Source organism: Catharus ustulatus, chromosome 1 (genome assembly GCF_009819885.2).
Source record: "Catharus ustulatus isolate bCatUst1 chromosome 1, bCatUst1.pri.v2, whole genome shotgun sequence".
Taxonomy (NCBI): Eukaryota; Metazoa; Chordata; class Aves; order Passeriformes; family Turdidae; genus Catharus; species Catharus ustulatus.
In genome coordinates this window covers 163,446,154-163,458,290 of record NC_046221.1, presented here as the reverse complement: position 1 = coordinate 163,458,290, position 12,137 = coordinate 163,446,154, and the positions used below count along the sequence as shown (strand labels likewise).

The 12,137-nt window shown below is 49.8% G+C and overlaps 3 protein-coding genes and 1 pseudogene across 3 annotated transcripts; all 4 read left to right on the top strand.

The window, feature by feature from the left end:
- Positions 1–1,568: 1,568 nt before the first annotated feature.
- LOC117001921 lies at positions 1,569–2,026 on the top strand (annotated as a pseudogene).
- A 2,466-nt stretch (positions 2,027–4,492) lies between these two features.
- Positions 4,493–4,839, top strand: LOC117005889 (feather beta keratin-like). Its single transcript, XM_033077964.1, has one exon. It carries the CDS (start codon positions 4,493–4,495, stop codon positions 4,817–4,819), a length of 327 nt encoding a protein of 108 aa, XP_032933855.1. The 3' UTR covers positions 4,820–4,839.
- A 2,713-nt stretch (positions 4,840–7,552) lies between these two features.
- On the top strand, positions 7,553–7,888 carry LOC117004725 (feather beta keratin-like). Its single transcript, XM_033075774.1, has one exon. The coding sequence runs from the start codon at positions 7,553–7,555 to the stop codon at positions 7,886–7,888; it is 336 nt and encodes a 111-aa protein (XP_032931665.1).
- A 3,617-nt stretch (positions 7,889–11,505) lies between these two features.
- On the top strand, positions 11,506–11,832 carry LOC117007033 (feather beta keratin-like). Its single transcript, XM_033079901.1, has one exon. It carries the CDS (start codon positions 11,506–11,508, stop codon positions 11,830–11,832), a length of 327 nt encoding a protein of 108 aa, XP_032935792.1.
- The last annotated feature ends 305 nt before the right edge of the window (positions 11,833–12,137 follow it).

Genomic DNA, 12,137 nt, shown 5'->3' with positions numbered 1-12,137 from the left:
GCAAGAGGGGCACCGGGACACTCACAGAGCACCGTCAACAGGAAAGATCAGGCCTAGTGTCAAACTTAGCCAGGTGTAATCCAGGTGAGGAGGGCTGAAATGTGAGGGAAGAGGCAACACCTCCAGCACATCTGCAAACCTCAGAACAGCCTGACCAATCTGTCAGGGATTGGGGCCCCTCTTCAAAACACGTCCACAAACTGTATCAAATGGATGTCATGCAGCGACCTCACTGATGACACCCCACCGTTCTAATGCTTGGGGTTTTTATTCTGCCCTCCCTGACATGAACCCTCCATGCAAATCCTCCCAAATACCCACACACACTTAAAAGCAGCTGCCAAGGTGAGAAGGAAAAAAACCCGAGAGCAGGACATGGAATCATAGAAATCCATAAAGAAAAGAGCTTGCTGAGCAGCAGAGTAGTTAGTTGTTTGGTTTGTTTGTTTTTGTTTCTGTTTGGGTTTTTTTGTTTGTTTGTTTGTTTGTTTTGATTTGATTTGTTTGGTTTGGTTTTTTTTTAATTTTTGCTTGCAGGAACAAAATACAAAGATTTAGAAGGTATACCTCATGCCTTGAATGTGGAATAAGTGAAGTCATGTCACAGAACAGGCTGGGGAAAAAAAGGGATATGGACAGGTTCATTGTTTGATTATTTTGATTTCTGAATGAGGTCAAGGAATGCACACTTTAATTAGCTGAGTATGTTGTCATGTAAAATTGAGAAATCCAAATGATCTTGAAAAATGTAACAAGTTCAGCCTGAACAGCCTCGCCTTTTCCAGATGCTGCCACTTCATCCATCGAAGACACAAGAGGATGAGTTCCCTTTCATCCATCAGACACTTTTCCAAGGAAATAGCACCTCTCCAAACTCTTGCAGTGACCTCCCTGGGACATCAGCAGCTACATCAGCATTCCTGGGTGCAACACAGTGACTGATGGACATCCAGTGGTGCAGAAGAGGTGCCCAGCCATTAGAAGGAACCCACAAACCACAGCACATGAGTGCCACAAAATTACCTCAATGATGACATTGCAAATTGCCACAGGTCTGGTTGCTTATTCAGCTCTCTGTACCACACACTCAACAATGAAATCCTCCAAAACACCAACTCACCATTTAAAGCTGCCACCAAGGTCAGATGGACACAATTTCAAGGAACGGACACAGAATTTTAGAACAGAATAAAGGAAAAGACTCTCCAACTTAGAAGTCACAAGGCAAGGGCTGTAGTCTTCAAAATACTCCAAGGCCATGGGACAAGGCTGTCCCACCCACCCAGGACCAGCATGAAAGTCAGCCCAGAGCCTCTCTCCCTCACACACTTCTCCGCACTCCTTCTACTCCTGCTCCAGCTCACAACAAGGTGAGCCTCAAACACGAGACACTCCTGCTCCTATAACCCTGAAACTTCTCTACCAGCACGCTCAGTTCCAGACACAGAAGTCCTCATGCCTCTCCCCAACAAAACAGCCTCCACACTCCCTCACCCTCCTGCATCACACCCCCACAGCCCTGCCCTGCCTCACTCCCCTCTCTTCCAGGGACCCTCCACATCACACCCATGGCCTGCTACGACCTCTGTTGACCCTGCGGACCCACCCCGCTGGCCAACAGCTGCAATGAGCCCTGTGCCCTGCAATGCCAGGACTCTCGTGTCATCATCAACCCTTCCCCTGCGCTGGTCAAACTGCCAGGACCCATCATGACCTCCTTCCCCCAGAGTACCGTCATCAGATCCACCTCCTCGGCTGCTGTTGGGAGTGAACTCAATGCCCAGGGACAGCCCATCTCTGGTGGATTTGGTGGCTTTGGTGGCTTTGGCTATGGTCGTGGATTTGGCTATGGACTGGGAGGCCTGGGCTGCTACGGCATAAGTGGTGGCTACAACTGCTAAGGACGTGGTGCAACAGCTTGTGGCTCTGGCAACAGCTCCTGTAAGCAAAGCACCTTGGTTGATGAATGCCTTATTTGCAGCTCCAACCATCTGCTCTAAAACTTTTTCTCCTGTCTCTTCAGTAATTTCCCTCAATAAAATTTTCCTGCATCAGAGCCTGAGATGTCTCCTTTTTTATTTCAAATTGTTTCACATCCTTACCCAGCACAGGAGTGAGGCCTTAACAGGCTGTTCCACACGGGAAAAAGGGCCATTATACCTTTCTTAGTGCTTATGTCCCCAGCAGTACTAAGAAGAATTGCACAGGAAGTCAAGCTGAAACATGGCCTTCCAGAACATGTCACAAGCCCATCATCTGCTGTGTCAAAGGCTTTGACACACCAATGCTCTCCTGCTCATGGCTCTGAAAAAGTCAGTAATGTCAGTAGAGACACTTGACAAACTCTCTTCCCCAAGTAGATTCTCAAATTCTCCCAAGAAACAGTCACAAAGTCATACATTTTGGGACGAACTCTGGAGGGCACGAGCTTCATTCCCTTCTCAAGTGTAGTATCGACAATAGTAGGAATTCCAGGACCATGGGCAGTTCCAGTTTTGGATCTCCCAGGAGAGGGAATCCATCACCTCTTCCATTCTGTGACAACACTTCTGGGAAGATAAGTTGAAAGGATAGAACTGAAAGACAATCTGTGCCGATGAATTACAGCTGTACTGATTACTGAGTGGTGGAAACATCTCTGCCTGCCCAATGAGTTTGGGTTTTATAAAAGAGGGGGTTTGCTGGCTACTAGTTACAGTTGCTGCTGGAGCTTGAGAACCAGACTCTGCTGCAGTTCAGGATGGAGTCTGCTGGCTGTGCTGTGAGGAGATAAGGGACATGCAGTCATGCAAGGGACAGATATGGCAAGAAGATGTTGTGTGAGGGTTAGGTCAGCGGATAAGGGACAACTTGGGATTTAGCCAGTCGTGCAGAAGGAAGAAGGAAAGTTGAAGAGAGGAGAGGAGTCAGTACTGTGTGAAGCAACTAATGAGGAAAGGAGTCAGAGGAGCCCAAAAGATGTCCACAGAAAGAAGACATGTTAAATTTTTGATAAAGGCCTGGTGGTGATGCCAGTCCAGTCTGTCTTGACATTATTACTGCAACACACAATCACACAAAAAAAAGGCTTCTCTTCCTTGCACTGGGAATCACATGTTTTGAATTGTGTCCTTGCTCTATTATCATTCACATGTATCCTTCACATGTGCCCTGCTGAGGACGGCTCGGATCCCTCATCTTCATCCCCTACCATCAGGGATTTGCACACACTCATGACATATCACTCTCCATGCTTGTCTCCTGGGAGTCACAGCTCTCTCAGCCTCTCATCTGTCAAAGATCTCCCAGCCTCTTCAGAATTTTGTTGACCATGAACCAGTTATGTTTCACTAAGTCCATGGGAATCTTCCAAAGGGGAGCCCACAACAGCCCAAACTACACCATATAAGATAGTATTATTGCTCTAAAGAGAGGATGGGCCGCCTTTCGCAACTGCACGGCAAAAATGGTCAGAAATCTATCTTGGGCACTGATGATCCCTTTTCAACTAAGGCATCATAGTGATCTTGTTGTCTCTTTGTTCTCCGCCAACACTACACGGTCATGCTCAGCACAGCCACTTTCCACACTCTCAGTCATCAGTAGGACCCAGAGACAACTGCTATTCCTGCCAAGATGCACAACTTCTCATTTCCCACTCTTGAAATGCAGGAGATCCCTTTAAATCTCAGGATCCCGGTCTCTCTGACTGGTGACATCACCAACTGCCTCAACCCTACCACCATCTACCAACTTCTTGAGGAGACAACTCTCCCACTGCCCAAGTACAATGGAAGAGTCCAGGTGCTCACACTTGGCACAGATGTAAAGTCCAGACCAGCCTGAAAGACCTGGGGTCGTTTGGGGCCTCTCTTCAAATCACATCCACTAATCCAAAACCATATTTAAAACCAGACCGCAGTGATGACACCCCAGCTCTCCAAAATAATGCTCATGTCTTCAAACGCCTTTGACATGCACATATCAACACCTGACGTTGGTCTCAAATACTCACACTTCCAAGGAAGAATGATCATGGTGGAAGATGCAGCTTGCCATGCACAACACAGCTCCAAAGACGAGACCACCCTGACATGACTGTGATGGAATGGAGCCCCTCTTCAGACCACACCCATCAACTACACCACACAAGAACCACAAAACTACTGCAGTGACTACTGCAATAACTGCTGCACCCAAAATGCCCCAAGGTCTTGGGACAAGGCTGTCCCGCCCTTCTAGGACCAGCATATAAGCTGACCCAGCGCCTCCCTCCCTCACACACTTCTTCTAACTCCTTCTCCTTTACGGTCTCAGACCAGGTGAGCCTCAAGCCCCAACCCTCCACCTCCTGCACCCTTGGTCCCTCCCTTCCCACTCACTCAGTCCCAGCCTGAGCAGTCCTCAGGCCTCCCCACAGCCCCACAGCAACCCCACACCATCACCCCTCACACCGCCATACCCCTGCCCTGCCTCACCCTCCTCTCTTCCAGGGACCCTCCACACAACACCCATGGCCTGCTATGACAGCTGCCGACCCTGCGGACCCACCCCGCTGGCCAACAGCTGCAACGAGCCCTGTGCCCTGCAATGCCAGGACTCCAGGGTCATCATCAACCCTTCCCCTGTGCTGGTCACCCTGCCAGGACCCATCATGACCTCCTTCCCCCAGAGCACCGTCGTCGGATCCACCTCCTCGGCTGCCGTTGGTAGCGAACTCAATGCCCAGGGACAGCCCATCTCTGGTGGATTTGGCTTTGGCCTTGGCTATGGCAGTGGATTTGGCTACGGGCTGGGAGGCCTGGGCTGCTACGGCAGAAGGGGTGGCTACAACTGCTAAAGGCCCTTGGCAGCACCAGCTCACGGCTATGGAGAGAGCACCTTGGTTGACCATCCTCCTACTTGCACTTCACACTGGATCCCTTCAACTTCTTTTCCCTGCCTTTTAATTCTTTTACCTCAAAAAAGTTCTCTTGCATCAGAATCTGACTTGTCTCCTCATCTTTGTGAATTTCGATCGTATTGCATCCTCACCTCATACAGTGCCAGCCCAATGGTGTGAATGGAAAAGGGACACAAAACATTTCTTATCAAATATGTCACCATCAGCAAGCAAGACTAGCACAGGAAGCATGGCATAGAGAGGATCTTCCAGAACATGGCACAAGCCCATCACCTGCTACACCAATGGCTTTTGACATATTAATGCTCTCCTGAGCACAGTTCTGGTAGAGTAGATCCACAGCAGTACACACTTGACAAACTCTCTTCCCTGCAGGACTCTTCAACTCTCTCAGCAGAGTCACAGAATCATCCCACTTAGGTGGAAACTCTGGTGTGGAAGTGCTTCATTCCCCTCTGCTGAAGACAAATTAACAAGTGCAGGATTTCCATAACCATGGACAGTTCAGCTTTGGCTTTCCCACAACAGAGACTCCACCACCATTTCTGCTCTCTGTCCACCCTCACACTGAAAAGTTCTTCCCTTCTTTGGCCATGCAATTCCCTCTCTTTGCACTTGTGTCCTTACTCTCTTTTCCTGCATGGTTACACTGCTCTGAATATACGCACTCCACCAACTTCATTCACTTCCATCAAGGATTTTCATATATTGCTGACCCCCCATGGTCACTCCTTGTCTCCTAGGATTCCCAGCCCTCCCAGTCTCTCCTCTAGCAAACATTCTCCAGCCCTTTCAGCATCTTAGTTATCCTGCATTTTCCTGAATAAAAGTTCCCTCGTGGGAAACTAAACCTCTGTTAGGGAAACTTAAGTCCATTCCGTCTTCTCTGTAACTTGGGGAAACGGAGACAAGACTGGTGTTAAACCATTTCCATTCAGAAAATTCCAGAGCGCAACAACGTCAATCCTCTTCTTCTGAAAATTGAACATGCCAGGTTCCTTTAGTATCTCCTCACCTGTATTGTTCTCCTCATCCTTCAGCAGTTTTCCATTCAATATCTCAGGCAGAGCGCGGCAATGTGTGACCCCAGAGTGGGACCGTGCTGGGCCCAGCTGAGACAACTGCTGTGGATCAACCAGTACTAGGTTTTGGGGAGCTTGGGAGACCTTCATAAATCTCGGGAATTGCTTTCCCATCTCCATCGAGAAAGGCCTGGCATGTAGACTGGGCAGAAGAGATGGAGTCAAGGTAGGCAGGAAGTGAATGCACCGGAAGGAGCAGCCCCTCAGCCCCAGAACACCTGCAAAGCCCAGACCTACCTGACATGGCTGGAAGGGAATGGCACCCCACTTCAAAACACACACAAAAACTGCAGCACACCAGTATCACAGGGTGACATCAATAACGACATTACACCTCTCTCAAGTTTTGGGAACATCTTCACCCCACCCTATCATGCAACATCAACAACAGTCTTTCACCTTTAATCAGTGCATTTAAAAGCTGCCACCATGGTCACATGGACACAGACTCCAGAGAAGGACATGGAATCACAAAATTCAAAAAATGAACACCTGCACCCTGACAGGGAAAGAAACATGATATTGCAGACCAGAGCTCGTAGGTATTGGGTCTTGCTCACAGGAACACAATGTTCAGCCTTAAAGGATACAAGGTATGAAACCAAATGGCCTTAATGTGGAATAAGACAACTGATGTCCCACACCTGCCTGAGCACCACTTTCTCGTTTGTTTAAAGGGTTCTGTATTGAGGTCAAGGAATACAATTTCAATGACAGAGTACGCTATCGTGTAGAGTTGAGAATTCCAGAAGGGTCATTGGAACAAGTTCATCCTGAATTACCTCTCTTTTTCCAGATGCTCTCCTTTTTTCCCATTCAAGCTAAAGGCCATGAGCTCTCTTTGGTCCATCAGAGGCTGCCAGGCACTGTGACCTTTCCAAGCTATTATGCAGTGACCTCCCCAGGACTTCAGCAGTGCCCACTGCATTCTTGTGTGCAACACAACGACTGATGGACATCCAACGGCACACAAGGAGACCATCCTACACAAGGCACCGACAAACCAAAGCACACGAGTGCCACAAAATGACATCACTGATGACACTGCAAATCTCCAGGGTTCTGGTTGCTTATTCAACCCTGTCTTATTCAAATGTAATAATTAAACCCACTCAAAGACCAAGTCTCGATTCAAAGTCACCACCAAAGTCAGATTGACATGGACTCAACTGAATGACATAGAATTGCAGAGTTCGGGGAAGGAAAATACTCCCCACCTCATGATTCACCAGGCTGGGCCAGCAAGAATGGCTGCCTGCAAAATGCCCCAAGGCCATGGGACAAGGCTGTCCCGCCCATCCAGGACCGGCATAAAAGTCGGCCAAGAACCTCTCTCCCTAACACACTTCTCCTCACTCCTTCTCCTCTGGTGCCAACAAGAAGGTGAGTCCCAAAGACCTGCCTCTCCTTCTCCTGCACCCCAGACACCCCTCTTCCAGCACCCTCGTCCTCAGAAGACCTCATGCTTCTCCACAGCCCCACAGCAGCCTCCGCACCCCCTCACCCTCCTGCATCAACACCCCTCACACCCCCACAGACCTGCCCTGCCTCACTCCCCTCTCTTCCAGGGAATCTCCACATCACACCCATGGCCTGCAACGATCTCTGCCGACCCTGCGGACCCACCCCGCTGGCCAACAGCTGCAACGAGCCCTGTGCCCTGCAATGCCAGACTTCCAGAGTCATTATTGACCCTTCCCCTGTGATGGTCACCCTGCCAGGACCCATCATGACCTCCTTCCCCCAGAACACCGTTGTGGGATCCACCTCCTCGGCTGCTGTTGGTAGCGAACTCAATGCCCAGGGACAGCCCATCTCTGGTGGATTTGGTGGCTTTGGCTATGGCTTTGGCTATGGCCGTGGATTTGGCTATGGGCTGGGAGGCCTGGGCTGCTATGGCAGAAGGGGTGGCTACATCTGCTAAGGGGTCCCAGCACCAGACCTGACACCAGCAGCTTGGGGCTCTAGCAACAACTCCTGCAAACAGAGTACCTGGGTTGATGGTCACCCTACTTCTACTTCAGACCGAATCCTTTCAAATACTTTCTTCTGTATCTTCTTTTTCTTTTTGCCTCAATAAAGTTTTCCTGCATCAAAGCCTGACGTGTCTCCTCATCTTTCTGAATTCCAAAGCTTCTACCTCTTCATCCAACACAGTGCCAGGAATAAACCAACCACTGCAGTGAATGAAAAAAGGTCTCAACACCTTTCTTACAAAACACATCACCTCCAGGAACAATCAAGACTGGCATGGGAAGCAGCGATTGACACAAGCCCATCACCTACTACACCATAACCTTTGACACAACAAATCTCTCTTCTCCATGGCTCTCTCCATATCCCTCTCTGCAAGTACACACTTGACAAACTCTCTTCCCAGCAGGACTCCCTAACCCTCTCCACCCCCAAAAATAGGAACAACATCATGCAATCAGGCAGGAACTCTGGAGTGCATTTGCTTCACTCCCTTCTGCAGGAACATATTCAGCATGACCTAGTTTTCCAGCACCTTGGACAGTTCAGTCTTTGACACCAACTCCAGAGCTTGACATGGAAATGCAGATTTCTGAGAAGAAAAACATGACCCACATCATGACTCATCCGACTGGCCCAGCCAGGAAGTTTGTCCTGCAAAATCCACCAAGGCATTACGACAAGGCAGTCTGACAACCAGCATATAAGTTTACCTAGAGGCTCTCTCCCTCACAATCTTCTCCTGGCACCTTCTCCTCCACTGTTGAAAGCCAGGTGAGGCTAAAGCCCCCAACACTACTACTCCAGCAACCCTGGTCTCTCTCTTCCAGAACGCTCAGCCTCAGCAGCCCTCATACTTAGCCACAGCCACACAGCTGCCTCCACTGATCCTCACGCTCCTCCATCACCACCCATCCCATCCCAAAACTCTTCCCCTCCCTAAGGCCCCCTATCTTCCAGGGATCCTCCATACCACACCCATGGCCTGTGATGACATCTGCCAACACTGTGGAACCAACCCGCTGATCAACAGATGCAATGAGCCCTGTGCCCTGCAATGCCAGAACTCCAGGGTCATTATTGACCCTTCCCCTGTGCTGGTCACCCTGCCAGGAGCCATCATGACCTCCTTCCCCCAGAACAATCTCGTGAGATCCACTTCCTCAGCTGCTGTCGGGAGTGAACTCAATGCCCAGGGACAGCCCATCTCTGGTGGATTTGGCTATGCTTTTGACTACGGCAGTAGATTTGGCATTGGGCTGGGAGGTCTGGTTTGGTACGGCAGAACGGGTGGCTAGACTGCTAAGGACACTTGCTGCAACAGCTTGGGGCTCTGGCAATATCTCCTGCAAGCAATGCGCCTTGGCTGATTGTTGGCCTAATTGCAACTCAAACCAGATGCCTTCCACTTTTTTTCCTCCTGTCTCTTCTGTCTTGCCCCTCAATAAAGTTTTCCAGCTTCCATCCCTCACTTGTCCCTCTTTTTAATTTCAAGGTCTTTCACATCCTCATCCAGCACAGGGCTGAGGCCTTAAGAAGATGTTCACTCAGCAGGGAAAGGGCAAGAACAATTTTCTTATGGCGTATGTCCCACCAGTAGTCAGCAGAATAGCACAGGAAGCAGAGTTGAAGCATGACCTTGCAGAACGTGCCACAAGCCCATCATCTGCTATGCCAGAGGCCTTGACAAACCAATGTCCTCCCAATCATGGCTCTGAAAAACCAACTACATGCCAGTAGACACTTGACAAACTCTCTTCCCCAGATGGATTCCCAAACCCTACCACAAAAAGGTCAAAAAAGCATTCATTTTGGAAGGAGCTCTGAAGACTAAGACCTTCATTCCCTTCTCCTCATGGAAGATCATCAACAGCGAGGATTCCAGGAGCAAGATAATTTCACTTTTGGAACTCTCAGGACAGGCACTTCACCACTTCTTCCATTCAGTGACGACCCGCACACCAAAAAAGTCTTCTCTTCCTTGCCCACGGGATTATATCCATTTTCACTTGTGTTGTTGCCCTATTATCCTTCACATGTGCACCACTGAGGATGGCTCTGATCCCTCATCTTCATCCCATACCATCAGGGATTTGCACACACTCATGACATGTCCCTCTCCATGCTTGTCTCCTGGGAGTCACAGCTCTCTTAGTCTCGCAGATCTCCCAGTCTCTCAACAATCTTGTTGGCCATGAACCTGTTATGTTTCACTAAGTCCATGGACATCTTCCAAAGGAGAGCCCAAAACAGCGCAAACTGCACCACATAAGAGCCCATTATTGCTCTGAAGAGAGGATGGTTCTCGTCTCACAACTTCATGGCAAGAATGGTCCGAAATCTATCTTGGGCACTGATGATCCCTTTTCAACTAAGGCATCATAGTGATCTTGTTGTCTCTTTGTTTCCGCCAACACTACACGGTCATGCTCAGCAAAGCCACTTTCCACACTCTCAGCCATCAGTAGGACCCAGGGACAACTGCTATTCCTGTCCAGACTCACAGCTTCTCATTTCCCGCTCTTGAAATGCAGGAGATTCCTTTAACTCTCAGGATCCCGGTCTCTCTGACTGGTGAGATAAACAACTGCCTCAGCCATGCCATCATCTACCAACTTCTTCAGGAGACAACGCTCCCACTGCCCAAGTACAATGGCAGAGTCAGGTGCTCACACTTGGCACAGATGCAAAGTCCAGACCAGCCTGAAAGACCTGGGGTCGTTTGGGGCCTCTCTTCACATCACATCCACTAATCCAAAACCATATTTAAAACCAGACCGCAGTGATGACACCCCAGCTCTCCAAAATAATGCTCATGTCTTCAAACGCCTTTGACATGCACATATCAACACCTGACTTTGGTCTCAAATACTCACACTTCCAAAGAAGAATGATCATGGTGGAAGACGCAGCTTGCCATGCACAACACAGCTCCAAAGGCCAGACCACCCTGACATGACCACAATGGAATGGAGCCCCTCTTCATACCACACCCATCAACTACACCACACTAGAACCACAAAACTACCGCAGTGACAACACCCTTGTTTTTCTAGGCTTTTGTTGCATATTCCACTTGCTGTGACACACATCTCCCAAGCAAATATTCCCAAATACCAAGTCTCACTTTAAAGATGTCATCACAGTCAGATAGACACAGATTCAAGAGCAGGATATGACACAATGGAGTTCTGGGGAGGAAAACACTCCCCACACAATGACTAGCCAGTCTGAGCAATACCTGCTGCCCCCAAAATGCCCCAAGGCCTTGGGACAAGGCTGTCCCGCCCTTCTAGGACCAGCATATAAGCTGACCCAGTGCCTCCCTCCCTCACACACTTCTTCTCACTCCTTCTCCTCCACTGCCTGAGACCAGGTGAGCCTCAAGCCCTGACCCTCCTCCTCCTGCACCCTTGGTCCCTCTCTTCCCACTCACTCAGCCCCAGCTTGAGCAGCCCTCAGGTCTCCCCACAGCCCTTATGCACCCGCACACCATCACCCCTCACACCGCCATACCCCTGCCCTGCCTCACCCTCCTCTCTTCCAGGGACCCTCCACACCACACCCATGGCCTGCTACGACAGCTGCCGACCCTGCGGACCCACCCCGCTGGCCAACAGCTGCAACGAGCCCTGTGCCCTGCAATGCCAGGACTCTCGTGTCATCATCAACCCTTCCCCTGTGCTGGTCACCCTGCCAGGACCCATCATGACCTCCTTCCCCCAGAGCACCGTCGTCGGATCCACCTCCTCGGCTGCCGTTGGTAGCGAACTCAATGCCCAGGGACAGGCCGTCTCTGGCGGCTTTGGCTTTGGCCTTGGCTATGGCAGTGGATTTGGCTACGGGCTGGGAGGCCTGGGCTGCTATGGCAGAAGGGGTGGCTACAACTGCTAAAGGCCCTTGGCAGCACCAGCTCACGGCTATGGAGAGAGCACCTTGGCTGACGATCGACCTACTTGCACTTCACACTGGATCCCTTCAACTTCTTTTTCCTGCCTTTTAATTCTTTTGTCTCAATAAAATTCTCTTCCATCAGAATCTGACTTTACTCCTCATCTTTGTGAATTCCAATCGTATTGCATCCTCACCTCATACAGTGCCGGCCCAATGGTGTGAATGGAAAAGGGACACAAAACATTTCTTATCAAATATGTCACCATCAGCAAGCAAGACTAGCACAGAAAGCATGGCATAGAGAG